General features: G+C 35.7%; 1 protein-coding gene across 5 annotated transcripts in view; it reads left to right on the top strand.

Annotated features, from left to right (window-relative positions):
• The window catches only part of FRMD3 (FERM domain containing 3), a 146,749-nt gene that overhangs the window by 61,493 nt on the left and 68,205 nt on the right, over positions 1–17,051 (top strand). For 4 of the 5 annotated variants that reach the window (XM_064641329.1, XM_064641321.1, XM_064641322.1 and 1 more), the window contains one exon: positions 12,901–13,005. The exons of the other annotated variant lie outside the window; for it this stretch is intronic. Coding sequence is in view for 2 of the 4 variants with exons in the window: in XM_064641321.1 (XP_064497391.1) it covers positions 12,901–13,005 (105 nt within the window). In the remaining 2 variants the exon portion in view is untranslated. Of the gene's footprint in view, positions 1–12,900; positions 13,006–17,051 lie in introns of those variants that run through there. 5 annotated transcript variants of the gene reach the window in all.

Raw genomic sequence — 17,051 nt, 5'->3', positions numbered from 1 at the left:
GTGATGTTGAAGAACTAGGTAGATGTTTGACATAGGTTGTGTGTATGTGTATTTTAAGACTGTAGATCTGTAAAAAAATTCACCTTATATATATATTATAAAAATTCACCTTATATATATTATATATATTCACCCAATATAGTGCTTCAAGTTGGCTGCCCACAGCCGTTTTAGGGACACAATAAAATAGGGATGAAACTATATTTTAAAATTTTTTGAGAAAAGCTGTGCTTAAAACTTTGGAATGTGTTCTGGTTTTGTGATAAAGTGAATATTATTAGATATGACAGTATATGTACCTTTTAAAATAACAGTTTTTGAATGCTGTCAAATAGATCACAGTCCTTCATTAAATCCATTTGATCAAAAGAGATTCTTCTAGATAGGTAGCTATTTGTTGGAAATCATGGTGCTCTGTGGTACCAGTTCAGCTGAAGCATGGGGTTTTTCCAAGTTTGTTCTGCAAAGTTTGTAATACAGTAGAATAAACCAGCAGCAGAATCTGCATATTTTCAACTTCTTTTTTTTAAAGCTTTAAATCAAGATTGACTGCCTTGGCTGAAGACATGCTGTAGAAAAAAAATGCAATTATTGAGTATGACAAAAAATAAGTCTGACTAGTATGAGACATTAATGGGGCAAAGTTGTATGTTCCAAGTTATGCAGATAGTCAAATGTTCTAATGGCATTTTCTAATTTTAGAATACTTTAATCCTTTTTCTTCACATCTTTCTTACGTATTTTTGTATAGAGTGTGTGCATGTATGTGTGTGTGTATAGATATACAGGTCTAAAAAATGTGTGTGAGACGTAGCAAAGATGCAGTATAAGCTAGAAAAGGAAGTGCCTTTAATAAGCTAAATATATAATGATGGTCACCATTTTTTATCTATCAGCCATCACCATGAGAGATTCTTAATTAAATATTTCAAGACTAATTGCTGCTGCTCTCCAGGACAGTTACGTATGACGGCGTGTACTGCAGGGGTTCAGTTGGGTCACTGTTCAAATTGATAATCATGTATAGAATTATTGAAATACATTTCAGTCACACTGTGAAGCTGTGTACTTCAGTAGTTTGGGGCTTTCTGACATCGGTGCACCACTGACCACTTGTGTGTGCTCTTCTGCCATGCCTATAACTCAGACTTACAGTCAAGTGCTCAGAGCATGCAAACTGATATTCTTTTACTTTGGGGTTTCTATTTTCTGTTGAGAGAGGGTGTTGAAGACAAAACTTCAGAGCACTGGCTGCCAGGTATCTCAATATGCGCTACCTATCTGGGTGGACTGAGGCTGGCCACCCACTAATGTGTGGTGAAGAGGAAGATGGGAAGGACTGGGAAGGGTTAGAGGAGACCAGGTGGTGAGACAGGGCAGCATAACAGCAGGTTGTGACTCTTACATTAAGGTTTAAATGCCTTGGAAGAAAGGGCATTTTCCATCTTATCTAGAAGAATATATCCTGGTTTACCTGGTCTCATGTGTCTTTGATATGGTTATATGTAACTCTAGTACTTTCTCGGTCAATTTGTGAATCCAATCATTTCTTTAAGGCTCTTCAGAGAACACGTGAAGATGGATGGGTTTGAGTTAATGATAGCAGTGCAGTTGGTGGTGAAGTCTTTCCTGCTCTCTGCTTTTTTTCTGCTTGCTGCTCTTCTTGTACTTAGGGCACATGGCTAAGGATGGTTGCTGCATCACACAAGGAGGGTTTAAGGGGACTGAAATGTCTCCTTGCTCTCTTGCCAATTCCCATACTGGTTTGTTTCTTGGTTTATTTCCCAAAAGTCCTTTTTGCATCACTGAGGCAGGCAGAAAGAGAAATCCAAGAAGTTGCCTTGTGCTGTAAGACAAAGTATCTTTTCTTCTTTGGTGTCATCTGCTTATTTATGTAACTTCTCCAGTTTTAAGAAAGAGATTCATTATAAAACAACTGTATCCTGAGGTTTTGTAGTCAGTTTTGGCAGAGCAGCTATGAAGCTGTCAGAGCTTTGCTTGTTAAAATCTGTATGTGAGCCTTGCACTGCCTCTAGCTCTTTCTTAAGAGACTTTTTAAGAAATTTTTTTTTTATGTAAGCCTGTAGTACTTGTGGAAGACCTGGGTAAGAAGAATGTAGCTTTAGTTTGATTCCAAATTATAAGAAGTTAAGCACAGATTTTTCAACAGTGAGAGGAGCAAAAGAAACTTTACTTAATTTTTTTATTTTGAAATAATATTCAAAGCTGTTCACTCCTTTGTCAAATTGGTTAGTTTTCATCCTGGCATTTGCTATGGCTCTGCTTCTATTCTAAATGTGACAGGAATATAAAAAGAGACCCTTCTGATGCAACTGGTGACCTAGGAACCAGCTGTACTATATATTTATGAAAGTTACTGTATGTTATAATTTTTTGTCAGGTCTCCCCCATCTCCTTAACCACCTGTGTGAGAACAGGACTTTATCTCCAAAAATTTGTTTTGATGCTTAAATACCTGTTAACAAGGCACATTTATTTCCTCTTTCCTCTTTTCTTTTCCTTTTTTTTTTTTTTTTTTTTTTTTTTTTTTAATTTTCAGTGTTAGAATTTGACTTTTCTGAAGAAATTTGCTTAGGAGAACTATGCTCAATTGGATACAGAATTTGGTTCCATTATATGGCTTTCTTATCCACTGCTTCACATAGTAAAATGAATACAGCTGATCCTACTCAACATCTTACTCTGTTTTTTTCTTGTTTTAATGAGTTTTGTGTTCAGTGTAACAGGCAATGTGGATAGCTGAGGGAAACTGGTCAGTGTGGATAAACATCCTCCATGTCATATGCAATAAACTAACTTTTCAATGCTTTCCTCAAATGCCAGCCACCATGGAACATATCTGAAAACTCCTAATATTTAGATATATACTATTAAATATTTTTTCCTTCTTTTTCATTCAGTTTTGACAGAGAGCTAAAATTTTACAAATACCAAAGATAGCAAGCTGTGTTCTGAATAGACATATATTGTGTTTCTGTAAGATCAGAATCTGCGCTGAGAAAAGCGAGTTGTGATTTGGTATGTAATTCAAGCCTTTGCTTTCCAGTTACTAGGTGTAAAGAAATGTTTGCAGCATCCTAGGATTTATTTTGGGAGTGGGGATCTTAAAAGAGATGCAAGAGTAACTATTGCTAAGAAGAAAAAAGTGTGGTGAGTTCCCAACTTAGTCAGAAAGGATGCGTTTTAATAGTTTGTCAATATGTTGTATGACTGAAAGATGTGAAAAACAGACCAATTACTGAAACAGTAAAAGGCGAGGTCAGCTTGCCTTTGATTTCTGCTGAGTTTGTGGGAACAGGAAGTTTGGGCACAGGACAGAAAGATGAAGATGAATCTGACACAGTAAGGGAGAAAAAATGGAGTTTAGTAATGGTGAAACAATTATGGAGTCTGTAAAATGTATTGCTTTATTATCTTCTTCATTTACAGCTGTGGTTAATGGAACAAGTCTGTAGAGCCCTCCATTTGAATTTTTTAAAATATGTCGTGTATGTTGTGGTGACATTTAAAAAAAATTGGAAAAGACTTGGTTTAATTTTGGATTCTTATAATTGTTCTTAAAAGAGTGGGAAAAAATGACTAACCATAGTTGTAATTTTGTGAGGTGATGATTACAAATGCAAGGTTTGCTCTGGCTACACTATCAAATGGAGGTCTTATTTTAGGTAGTGCTAATGAAGCAGTTCATGTGTCCTTCAAGGACTGAACAACATCCAGAAGGAGAGAAGGAAAGAAAAAAAATCAATCCAGCTTTCCCTACTACTACAAAAAAAGTTGTGAACTGGGAATTTTTCTTTGGCAAAGAGGCAGAGGCTTGGATGAGAGAGAGTTCCTTCTCTGATGCTAATAGCTGGCTTTTATTAAATCATTGGGGTGCTTTGGTGTAGGCGCTATGTCCAAGGAATGCTTCTGGAGGACTTCTTTCTCCAGTTTTTCAATCTATCATAAATTTGCTTTTCTGAAGATTGGATGTCTAATCTCAAAAATTTAATGATGTTTGTTTTCCTTCAAATCAAGCATTTAACAGCTGGGATTATTAAAGGGGAGGGGGAAAGTATTGATGAAATAATCTTTTCTGTGTAATTATTTCTGGCACGAAAATATATTTAACCATGTGTGTCTATAAAGCACTAGTTGAGCAGTTTGGAAATAGGGTCTCATGATAAAATTATTCTTTAGTTTGCTGAAAGAGAGTAATGAAATAAAATACTTTGCTGAATGGGAAATGACCCAACATGATCCTTGAAGTTACAAAATTTCTTCAGTCAAGGCACATGGGAGAAGTGAGTGACTGTACTCCAATACTGGTAAAGACCAAATAGTTTACTCAGAAAGGAGTTACTGACCTGGTGCAGGTGAGCCAGGTGACTAATGGAAAGAAACACCTGTCATGAATTCTAAATTAGTAAAAGGTGGGAGACCTTTTTGTGCATCATGACCCTCTTGCAATCCATAATAATGTTTTTGAAGACCTGCAGTAGGTATTATGACAAGTGTCCTCTGAGGCACTAACAACACAATTCTATGGTATGTCTATCAATGGTGTATCTATGGTATATCTGTCATATATGTATGACAGTTCAAGTGCATAGCATTGTGAGGATTCCTCAGTTAGCCAAAAGTTTTCATCTAGGCCCTTATCACATCAGATTAGCATACAAGTTACACTTTCAGCTGGTTCGCTGTGAGATGTTGGCTTCATCACCATGACTGAGGGTCTTGTCTGTCAGGAGACATTATCTGTGATTTGCAGCACTTGTTGAGATTTGGTGTGCTTCAGAGATGATATTGCCAGACCACTGGCAATCACACAACTGGTTTGTTACTCTGGAATAATCCACACAATGATGGATCAAATTTCTGTAACATCTAGTCATGTATTCTACTCATTATGTAAGATCTTAGCCTTGCACATCACTCTAATAGCCTTTTCAATGGGTATTAATTCAGCAGTTAGAAAATCTCTCCCTCGAAGGATTACATTCCATGATCTTCCTTTTCTTCCTCCTTTGCTCTCATCTAGTGCATGTACATCCCATGTTATGCTTGCAGGCATTCATGCTGTATTTCCTCCTGCAAGGAGAGGAACACGGGAATAACCCCAAGCTGGTGGAGGCTGTGGTGAGGAGGCCAGCTGAGGTGCCAGTATTAGTGCTTACAGGTGATCCCCTGCCCTACTCATTGATTCTTTCAACTTGCCCTTCTCTGCTATGGTCATATTTTCCCACTTCATGTGGAAAGGGTGTGGTTGTTCCTGCATGACCCTTACTGTGGTTGGGGTTCGACACATTCAGCTGAGCCCTGAAATGAACTTGTGAAGGGGCATTCTTACAACAACCCTGTTGGTTGTTTTTCTGTGAGCAGCTTAACTAAACTGTGTCACACCACACTGATTCTCTCTTCTGCTTGTGCTCAGGGAAGGGTCTTATTTGCCTACAAGTATTTTTGGTTGCTCTTCTTTTTTAAAGTACTCCTTTTGTAAAATAAGGGCATGCTGTTAAAAAAGATAGTATAGTTAAAGATTTGTACTTCCCCTTTCAAGTCATCCTTGAAATCTCTCATCCACTTTCCTAGATGTGGTATGATGTCGAGGATGCAAGAGAGAAAGTAAGAGTTACCTTTGCAGAACAACGATGGATATTGAATAAAGCAATAGATTTGTTGACAGAAGGACTCAAATCCTTTTAAGAAATCAATAGTGCCTCAGATGGCATTGACTGCTGTGCTAATGGAAGCTGTTACCAGAAGTGAGCAGTTAATGCTGCAAGCCTTCTGTGAGGCCGCCACTTCAGGGACACAGAACCTAAATGGGTAAGTGTTGCCTATGTACAGAGGAACAGAAAATGATGATGAGCCCTGTAAATGAATGTCACATTTGTGGTTTCTTCAATTCTTGCCTGCCAGACTGGCGGAGACTTTTGAGAACTGCAGTATGTGAACTATAAAAATTTATCATTTGTAATTTACTCACGGGTCAGAGTAATTTACTTGCAGAACAGCACTGAGGTCAAGAACTGATTGTGTGAAAGCCGTTACTTGTCTTCACTCCTGCTGCCTGTAGAATAAAATTTTCATTTTCCATATATTTTACCTTTAGGATAGTATTTATTGCGTGAGACTGGCATTGTGTTATTTTTTCTGTGGTGTACTTGTCTCTTTTACCCCTTCATCTTTTATTATTGGATCACTATCCTCATACAATAACCTCTAATTCAAGAGAGGGTAGGAAGATGCTCTTTTATGGACAAATCTGCCCATCTTTCACAAGTGAATAGTGCAAAACTAAAGAAAAATAAGTTGCCTCAAATGATCCTCTTCATTTCCCAACTGAGTTAGCACGTAAGAGGAACTTGACAAGCATGTTTCTGACCTCATTGGAGCAGTAATTTCTGGTTAAATTTTCAATGCCGTGTACATTTAGCCATGCAGTTTCATTTAAGATTGATAGAGCTTCCACAGTGCATCCACACATTCAGCCTCGAAATAGCTCACCCCTTATTTCTTTTCTTCCCAGCATGGACATTCTTCTTTTTTCTTTCCTTTCTGTTTTATCTTTGAGATGCAATTGTATATTTATTGCCCAAATGAAACAGGGACAGAGACTGATTTGTGGCTTCTTTTTACCTTAAGTTTTTTTTTTACCTTAAGTATTTTCAAATACTTTAAAATAGGTTGCTGATTATAAGAGGAATCCCTTTTAAAAAGTTATAACATTTTAATTGAGGAATGAAACAGGCATGTTGTTCTTTATATTTTGAAGGCATTATGCAATGTCTAGTTCTTGTGAAACTTCTTCAGATATTCCTGTTGCTGTTTCCAAAGATGGAACAAAAATGGTAAAGAACTTGTCTGTGTATCTGTTTTGTGAGTATTTACTGTAATTTGTAGTTTCAGTGAATCCATAAATCTAAGGAGCCATAAGAAATTTGCACAGCGTGTTGAAGGTTGTCAGGGTTAGGGATGGCCCAGTGTTGCCAGCTTGGAGCTAAGCCTGTTCTACCTCACTGCTTTTGGTTGTTGCAGAATGAGGATTCTGTTCTTGATGTGGCTATTCAGGCAGAACTTAAAAATTCATCTAGAAGATACTGTGAAATTCAGGCATTGCTTTCCTTCTCTGTGCCCTCAGCCCTCCTCCCTATTCAGCTCCAAAGGGTTGATATTAAATGAGTCCCATTTCCATGGTACATCGCCACTCCAAAAGTGATGCTTAGTGAATGTTTGTTGTGCTACTAAAAACAAATGCAAATGTGATGACAGCTGGCTCAAAATTGACATGAGCAGAGAGTTGCTCCCAGATTTCCTTCTTCTAGCCATACTTTTGTGCATGAGAGCTGACCCCATACTGAATTATAGAATAATTGTCGATGAAATGGAAGATATGTTCCTGTTGGGATTCAAGTTATTTCTCTCATGAAAAGCCTAGAAGAAATATGATCTCATCACTGGAAGAGGATATCCAAAGAGAATTCAGAAATATGAGATGTGGCAGTCAAAGACATAGCTTAGCTCTGTTGTTTTTTATAATTTTTGTTAAGTATTGTCAACAGAAGTATCTATTTCAGTTTTCAGTGCTTTTTGAATTACTTATTGTAGCCCTAGATGCACTTGTCCATTTTTCTGCCTAGGTTAGTTTTCATTCAGTGGTGTTATTATGATTGTTCTTGAATACATGTATTTAATTCTTTTACATCCATAGGACTTCAAAATATGTTACATACTAAAGAAAACAGGCATAAAAATCAGATACTATGCTTGCCTTGCCTGAGAGCCTGACTTTCCACTTATTTAAACAGAAATGCTGGATTAATTATGGTTTTAAATTTTTTTTATATATACATGGTATTATTTTTTATTTTTTAAATTCTTTTTGAGTGGCTTTACACTCAAGTAAGCACTTAATTATGTGACCAGCTTTACACAGAGGGTCACTGTTGGGAACTGTTAGCACAAGTAAAGACACTTACAGGATGAGGATTGAAATCCCCAGTACAAATAAATACTGTGTTTATGACTCTGCACTGCTTCTTAGTAATGTCAGTGGCTTCCTAACAGAGATAAGCACAGCTGGCAGGACTTCAGTGGTTAGATAACAGAGCAGAAGCGTTGTGTTTAATCTGCTTGTGACTCTTGCTCTTCCTTGTGACAACATTCAGATAAATAGACACAGAGCTCCACAGTGAAGCAAATGCAAATAAGGAAGATACTTCACTGAATGCGGGATCTGAAATTGCTATAAATGATTTTCTTCTCACTTTCAGATTTGTGAAGTGGTTACAAATGTTTTGTGGTCTCATTTTACATCATTGGACAATGGTTAAATTGACAGAACAAGATACAATCTCCCTTGTTTTTTAAGTTGCATAAAGAAATTAGGAATAAAAATAAGAAATCCCCACAGCAAGCACGAGATGGGGATAATGTGTTAGACTTAAACTGCTCAACAGCAACAAAGGTTGCTTGGATTAGTTTCTCTATAACAGAGAAATTACCAAGGAATTGTGTTACTCAGTCATAAATTTGCAGAGTTGCAGAAATGGAAGCTGTAATAAGAGTGTCTGGTAGGTAAAATGAATCATTTATGCAGTGTCTTACTAAGGAAGAAACTCAGGTTGTCCTGTGAGTCCATCAATAGAAGACTCTGTATGAGCATGTGTTTGTGTCTTCTTGGAGTGGAGAATGTCCCTTGTTCTGCTTAATTCTTTTGCAACATCTGCTAGTTTAGTTTGATCTGTTTATGTTTCAATAGAAAACTTTTGACCCAGCTTAAAAAGCAGAGTTTAACAGTTATTTGTAAGCTGACCTTCTGTGTTCAGGGATTTTGTCATTTACATGGCATTATATCCCTTGCATGTGTGTTGGTGTTTGTTGTGGGATTTTAGTGGTATTAAGGTCAGATATTCAAATGCAGCCTTAGGAAAAACATACTCATCTTGTCTGTGCCAATTTATCTAAACAAATCAGGGAGTAATTCCTCAAATTATTTATAGGAATCTCCAAAAGCCTATTTTTTGTTGAGTGTGTGAAATGTCTACATTACAGGACTTTGTTTAAAGCCATTGTATAGATTACAAAAATCTGAAGGAAAATATATCTCAGTTGAGACAGATATATTTCAATTAATGGACTTAGAAAAAAGTGGCTTGTTTAACATGGTATTCTTTCATTGAAAACATTGTATTGATTACAATCCAGGACATTTCCTATCTCTTGCTCGCATACTTTTGTGACTCTTGTTTCTGCCTGCATACGTCTTCTGTATTGGAGAGTAGTTGATGACTTCTGGGTAAACTGTGGTAAAATTATCAAAGGTTCGAGCTGTGGAAATTTTAAAAGTATGACTTAATTTTTGCTCTTAGATTCCTCTTGTTTGTGGCTGACATGTTTCAGTAGTGTTTGAAAATAATGGCTTTTTTTAAGGATGTAATTTTTCTATGTTCTGACAAACATCCTAAAATGTAGTATTAAAAGTATTTTTCTGAATTGCTGCAAAGTACTTTTTTGATATAGAAGGGTCTGGGGATTGTTTTTGTTTGTTTGTTTGTTTAAAAGGATTGCTTAATTGGAAAGCTACATGGCAAATGTCTGAAATTTCAGGCAATGTTTTATATTCATTATCCTGTGACCTAAATCCATTCCTCTGCTCTCTTGTGGATGACTGGCAGTTTCTAATTTAATTTATCCATATTCTTTCACAAATGAGAATAAACTTTGAATTTAATATATTCTTTTATAGTACGGTAATAAGTAGTAATATGTAATAAGAACATGGGAGATGAGAAAGATCATCAATTTCTAAGGATCAGGAGAATTTGGAGCATTGTTAGAGAAGTGTAGAAAGTGTTTATGTATGTTTTTTGTAGAAAACAAAATTAGCAGCAATTGCCCATCCTACTTGTCACACAATGTATTATGAATTCGGACTTGACATGCTGTGTTCCACATCAAGTATTTTCCTCTGTGGATCAACTAAGATCTGAGTTTTTTCAAATTTCAGGTATTTAAAAAGCATTAAGAGTGAAATGTTTGCAACAGTATTTCTTGTAAAAACACTCATTACATTATGTATGTGCCAATTTAGCAGCTTTTATACATCTTGAATATTATTTAATATCTGGTAGTGAACTGATGTGTATAGTAACCAAGGGTGAGATTATTAACTAGTCTCTCTTATTTATCCATGGCAGGCTTAAAGATTCCTAGAGCATGAATTTAGCTTGGAGGCTTTTGTTCGTTTGCTCTTTTTTGTTTGGTTTATTTCTATCGTCTGTCTTCCAAGCAAGAAAACTAGGGCATCAATTCCTTTCAGAAAGGGAACATTGTTACTGAATTAAAAAACACCGTACTTGCCATAGCCTTCTATCAGCTTCTTCAGGAACTCAAAGAATTTGTGATTATTTAGTCAAGCAAAGACTTTTAAAATGAACAGATTAGAGTGCAAACCTGTAGAAATTAGAAGATTGTATTGCTGAGTGTTCTTCCTCTAACACCCTCTAATGTTGTCACATGAAAATATGACTAGTCTGGTTTCCTCATTTACAAATGAGATGGATTTCTTTCATGTAATGTTGTTAGTAAAATCTGTTTTCATGTTTGAAATAACAGTCAATAGCTGTTATTTCTGAGTTCTATTTAGTTTGGTGTAGATTAATCTTAAAAATATGTGCAACTTAAATGTCATGTGTGTGTTCATGATTTTTCTTTTGCCTCTGTAATGAAATGTCACTGTGCAATTTTGTCATAATGTTTTGATGGTCTCTCATAGTCACAAAACTTTGCAGACTATAAGCTTTTCAATTAGAAAACAGTTCATTGAGATGTGACTGTGTAAATGTAGACCTTTTTTGTCAGCCGCAGAATGACAGTTTTCTTTTTGCACTTTTCAGTCTTTAGTAGGACTTTGCATTTTGAGGAAAGTTTTCTCTATGTTGTCACTAGGCTGCCCAATACTTGTAACTGGGTACAGTACCAAATAAATGTCAGTGTGTTTGTTAACCGTTCCTAATGACAAACAAGTTAATTTTTAAATTTCTCAAGGCTGGAAGGAAACAATTACAGAAGGAGACCTTTGCAGCTATGTAACACAGGAAAAGGCAGTGCATGGTGCCAAGCATGAGGTTACATGAGCATGTACAGAATAGACAGATTGGATTAACATCCTTTGACAATGTCTGTTTAAAAATAGGCAAACAATTTATAGAAATACCATGGTGCAGACAAGGCAAGAGATATCCTCCAGGCAAGAAGCAGAGTATGGAAAAGTATAGGACCTAGTGCAGGGTAAATATATAGGAGATAAAAGGTGGAAAAAGATAGGACTAGTGGAAGTAGATGGCTTACACAATAGGAATTGAAGCTAAGGCCTCCATAAGTAGGAAAAAGAAATCTGTAGAGAAACTAGTAATTCCGTTGTGGCTGGAAGTGGATTCAAGAGGAGAGAAGGTCCATATGGTGGGGAATGCCTTGGCACACTGGAAGGGCAATGCAGCTCTCTGTAAGTGGCTTAACTGAGGGTACTTTTTATTTAGTTATCTCTTTGTTTAGTGATGGAAATGAAAAGACAAGCAACGGTATCCACGTCAGAACTCCTTTTTAATTGTGAAGATAGGAAAAGAAAGCAATTGTTCATGTGTTGTATTATTTTCTAACTCTCCAGTCTTGAAGCATGTCTCATTTTTCCTGTGGGAAGCAGGTCTTACCAGAGAGTGGTGGACCTGAGGCCATTGCTTTCTCTGCCCTTTAGAGTATGACCTCAGACAGGTGATGGTGCTGGTTTTGTCTCAATTGCTTCTATGTGAAATGAAGATAACAATATCCAGTTTTGTAAATTACCTTGAGAAATACAAAAGCTTTCTCTTCCCTTTTGCTTGCCATCCTGTTTATGGCTTAAATTGCCTGTTTTTAAAGAAAGGCTAATTAAGTAATATCTTTTATAAAACATGATTGCATGTCCTGTGTACTTTCTATTCACCAGACATTAAAGAAGTGAGTTCAAGTTGTTTCATGTCAGCTAAGGATTAAACTCACTACCTAGTCCACAGCAAAGGTGTCTCAGTGTGGGACCAGGGTAGATAGATAGAGGGAAAAAAAAATGCAGAGACCTGACACTACTGCATGGTAAAGCACCTTTGTCTACTTGGAATGGGCTGGTTTAGGCAAAAAGGTTTAGCTCTGTGTTAATATTGACACAAATCACAATTCAGAAAAAAAGCCAAGCTGAACCCTCACATCAGCTGATCAGAAGAAATGTGAAAATTCGTGTAGGATCTCCATATTAGGCAGTATATAAAAGAGAAATGAAACACAGTATTGGGATTGAAGAAAGTAGAAATAAAGAATGAAATTTTTTACCCAGAAGCAGTGCAAAAATGAAAACATCTCTTTCAGTCATTTGGGCATTTTTTCCTTGTACTGACTGGGAATTAAGGATCAGGTCTGTCTTGCTGTGGGCACTGTATAAAGATCCAGTAAGGTTCTCACTGCCAAAACTGCTTACAGACTTGGGGCATACAAAAAACCCACACACTGTTTTGAAATTCTATATGTAAGTGAGTATCTGTTATACCATTATATCATCAAGTGGAAATATGATTACTAGTAATATATTAAATATTATAAATTTGTGGCTATTAGAGCAGCATGCGTTTTTCTGAGGTAGGAGTAGTAATGATGTTTTCTTAACCAAAGAATTTGTGAATATTCAGAGAGTGTATTAATCATTAATCTCCTCCATCTTTTAGAGAAGATAAATGGTTAAATCCTTGTCCTCATCTGAATAACAACAAATTTCATGTGCCATTTGCCTTGACACTTTGATTAGACTTTGTAGACAGCAAGTTCAGAATACTCAACATAATGTATCAATTATTTCTCTTTTTACAGAGGGAAACCAAAGGTCAGTTTCTTATAGATCACATCTGCAACTATTACAGCTTGCTGGAAAAAGACTATTTTGGCATTCGATATGTTGACCCTGAGAAGCAGAGGGTATGTATATGATCTCTGACTACATTTGCTTTTAAGTAATGCTAAATTGATTTTTTTTCAATAAACATGTAAATTCTTATTCAAAGTTATGTATCTCTAAGGATATATACTCTGGTCATAATCTGTAGATGTTCCTAAAGTGTCATTATTAATTTAATTTTCCCCTCAGTTCATCTATTTAGTTTCGGGTAAATTGATACGTTCTGATTTGTGTAGTTCTCCTGGGCACTTGAGCTAGAAATAATCTATAAGCATGAAACAGAATTAGCACAGAGTAGCTCTAGGCTCTGGCAGTGCAGTGGAATTTGGGATTTTTAGTTTTCTATAGAGTATGCTTCTTGGGATATGTAGGCAAAAATCCTATTAAGTTTAACAGCTAAAAGGAGAAATTCTGTTCCACTCATTACAGGTTGTATGGACTTAAAATCTGTAATACACAAAACAGACATGATTTGTCAAGTTGTGCGGATTCATCAGTTTGGTTCTCCCTGTGACCATCTTTGCATTTGTGCAATGAAATTTACAGACCTGTGCTCTAGGCGTTTGTGTGGGCAGTGATTAGTCATCTTTCCTAGGTGTAAGGTGGTCCTGTCCTACAGGTGGTGTTTTATAGAGGATTTGCTGCTGCTATCCCCTGCTTAGCTTCAGTTATTTTTACTGTTTGAGAGTAGGAAAGAATGGTCAACACAGGAAGCAGAAGTCTTCAGACAGTGAAATTCAGAACTCCTCCTTTACTCTGTCATCCTGCTGGTCTCAAGATTAAGACTTAGATATGACTTTAAATATCTTGGGGACATATACTGGCATTTAATATCTGGAAACAATCACCAGTTTGAAACTGCTATAAGAGGAAAAAAACATTTTGCTGGATATCTCTTGGTACACCCTAATTAGTTTTATCAAAAATCATCAGAATTTGGGAATCACCATCAGCTCAACCTTATAGAATTGCAACAGCTTTGTGAAGCTGCAGCAAATCATTTCCATTGCAACCCCCTTTTAAAATGAAAATAATTAGCCATTATTCTGACCAGTGTTCTTAATTCTGCATACTCACAGCAATTACAAAGGTGTTCACTTGGTTGGAATTGATGGGAAAATTAGGTGGAGTGCTAGATTAGACTATAATTAGGTAGAACTTAATGAATACTTCTGTTGGGCCTTTCTCTGACATCATTCAAAAATAGCTACAGAAAAGTTATTTTACTTAACAGCAATCAAAGGGGTTGTTTTATTACAAAAAAAACTTTGACTTTTTTTTTTAGTCAGAATACTTTAAAAAAGTTATGCTTCAGAAAAAGACTCTAAGAACTCAACCCCATTTTGATTCTTATTATAGTCTACCTTACGTGGTTCCCGTATTTCGAATTCTCTGCAGTGTCTTATCCACCTCAACTATGCAGTTGTTTGTTTATATCTTATAGTATATCTAATTTGATGTTAAGTTTATGGAAGATTATAGCTTTTAAGGAAGCTAAAATTTTCTCTTGGTTAGCAGCAAAAGACAATTTTGAGAAACAAATTATCTTCTTACTTAAAAAATCTTAAGTCTTCATTCCCCTTTATATCGAACAACTGAGAATACTGTAGCCATCCTGAGTAGTAGGATGGCTTGTATCAACCATTATTAAATAAACTTATCAAACTTACATTTTCCATACATGCATTTTTAAATGTTCTCATGCTTTTAAGCAGATGGATAACTTCTCTTGGATATTATTTCTTTATTTTAAATTATCTTGTGAATTAGGACAGGCTTCATAAGGGATATTTCTTTATACAGACTCAAAAACTCTGATGATGAGTTGAAAGAAATGTATTTTTCTCTTATATTACAATTCATCAAAATAAGCTATTTTTATGTGCACTATCTTCTTCTATTGTCCCTTTGTCCTGTTTTGTTTGGTTTTTTCCTTTTTTTTTTTTTTAAGATTGAACGTCTTAATATTTAAACGTAAAATGCTTTCCCTCAGAGTGGATATTTCCTCTGCCACAGACTCCATCCTAAGGACTAAAACTTCAACCAAATGCTATAATAAAGTAATTTTGTTTTTATGTCATCTGGCTCTTCTGAATCTCTGATCCTGTAGAGGTTCACTTACATGAATCTTGCTTCTGCATACAGATGCATAAATACCTCTTACTCAGATGCAGAAGAATTTTGAAACTTCTGCAGCAGAAGACTGTTCTGATCTTTTTCTGATCTTAAAGTAACATACTAACCAACGATCTCTTAGTAGTATAACAAGCATGAGACTTTATGAATAATTATGTCGGAACATAGGCATTGTAGCTAGATAAAAGTTCATCAGTAAATGCCTCATGTCATGGTTTAGGAACAGCACTCCCCAGTTTAGTGTTCCCACTGAAAAGAAAGTGATAATTCATCCTGTACCAGTTAACAATGTGTATGACATTGTACTTCAGTGCCCCATAGACAAATAAAGAGATGTGGGATAATGTATAAAATGCATAGTGACTGGTCTGGTTTTAGTTCATGATGTGACTGATAAATAATGATAAATTTATTTGCCTTTTCTTAGGATTAAATTTCAGGAAAGTATTAATGTTGTTACACCCTAATGAGACCTCAACTATTCTGATCTAGATATCTGCATTTAAGAAAGGTCAATTTAACTGAGGAGGGAAAGAGGAAAGAAGGAGAAGCAGTATATATAGAGAGAATATGAAGAGAATGGAGAAGTTATTTATGACAGGATGTTAAGAAGGACATAACGCATTTAGTGCTGGAAAACAAAGGCTAAGAAGATATGGTTATACATGCATCAGATTGTAAAGTAGAAAGAAAAAGAAAGTTTATGCAAGGGAGGTGCTTTCTTAAACTGGTGAGAGCTGCACTGTCTGGAGCAACATAATAGAGGTGGTGGGGCAAAGTTTTTACACTAGATTTGTAAATAATTTTAAGAAAATTCTCTATAATTTTATGGAAGGAGTTTATATTAAATGCCGACAAAGATAGAGAGTAGGCACCATCTTCTGAAGGTTCTTCCAAAATGCATGTAATAGGAGCTGCAACCAAAAAACGTTAACTGTTTTTTAGGAGACTTAATATTGATTCTGATGTAGGTAGCGTACAACTCATGGTGCTTTGCCCAGTTTCTTGGAAGTGCTGAAAGCCTCTGCTGTAGTTTATATTCAACAGCAAACAGTCTCTGTTTTTTTACGGAAAGGGCTATATCAATGATTCCAAATGAAACTGCCAAAATCATGCATTTAATTTTGGCTTTCAGTGAATTATTCTTGATTGGCTCTTTGAATAGTTAAGCTATATGACATAATAGTATATTATTATATAGTGTACACACACATACATACATATATATAAAATATTATGCAGATTTACTCCTGTTGGCATTTAGTCTATTAGTGATACTTGCTTCCTTTTATTCATATGTAAATGTTTTTGCACGAAGCTTTCAGAGTTGCTCCAAAAGCTAATTTACAATCCTTTTGTTTTGTAATTCATTGAGGGAGCCCAAGCAGGCAAAAATACCTGCTTTATTTCACCATAGATGTTTTCTTTCAGAGTATGCTACCAAAATGTAGCATTTTGACTTAGGAGTGTTGAAATGTTTGACTGAGTTTGAAAATTTAAAAAATGGACTGTTTCAATATTTCAGATGCTTCAAATGAAATATTTCAAAATTTCTGTTTAGAACATTCAGATGTAAAAAAAAAGTAGATAATTGAGCTAATTGTCTTATATTGGAACAAAATTTTGAAATGTGGGAAAACACATTTTTATAGGTTATTTTTCAAGTAAGTTATAATGTATACACTCCTTTTTCCCCTCAGTCCCACTTTTATTAACAATCCTTTCCTATTACATAAGTAAATATGTGTGTATCTTTTGGGCGTACTTAAAACTTTTAAAAATTTTCTATAGTTTTCCATTTTCTATTCTAGAACAGAAAAGAAATCCTGGGAGACACAAAAGAAGGAGGCATGGGAGACACAAAAGAAGGCATAGCTTTTTTTGTATCTTTGGGTATATGGGAGAGTAATAATGACAATGACATCAAATT

This window comes from Pseudopipra pipra, chromosome Z (genome assembly GCF_036250125.1).
Source record: "Pseudopipra pipra isolate bDixPip1 chromosome Z, bDixPip1.hap1, whole genome shotgun sequence".
Classification (NCBI taxonomy): domain Eukaryota; kingdom Metazoa; phylum Chordata; class Aves; order Passeriformes; family Pipridae; genus Pseudopipra; species Pseudopipra pipra.
This window is presented reverse-complemented; position numbering and strand designations above follow the sequence as displayed.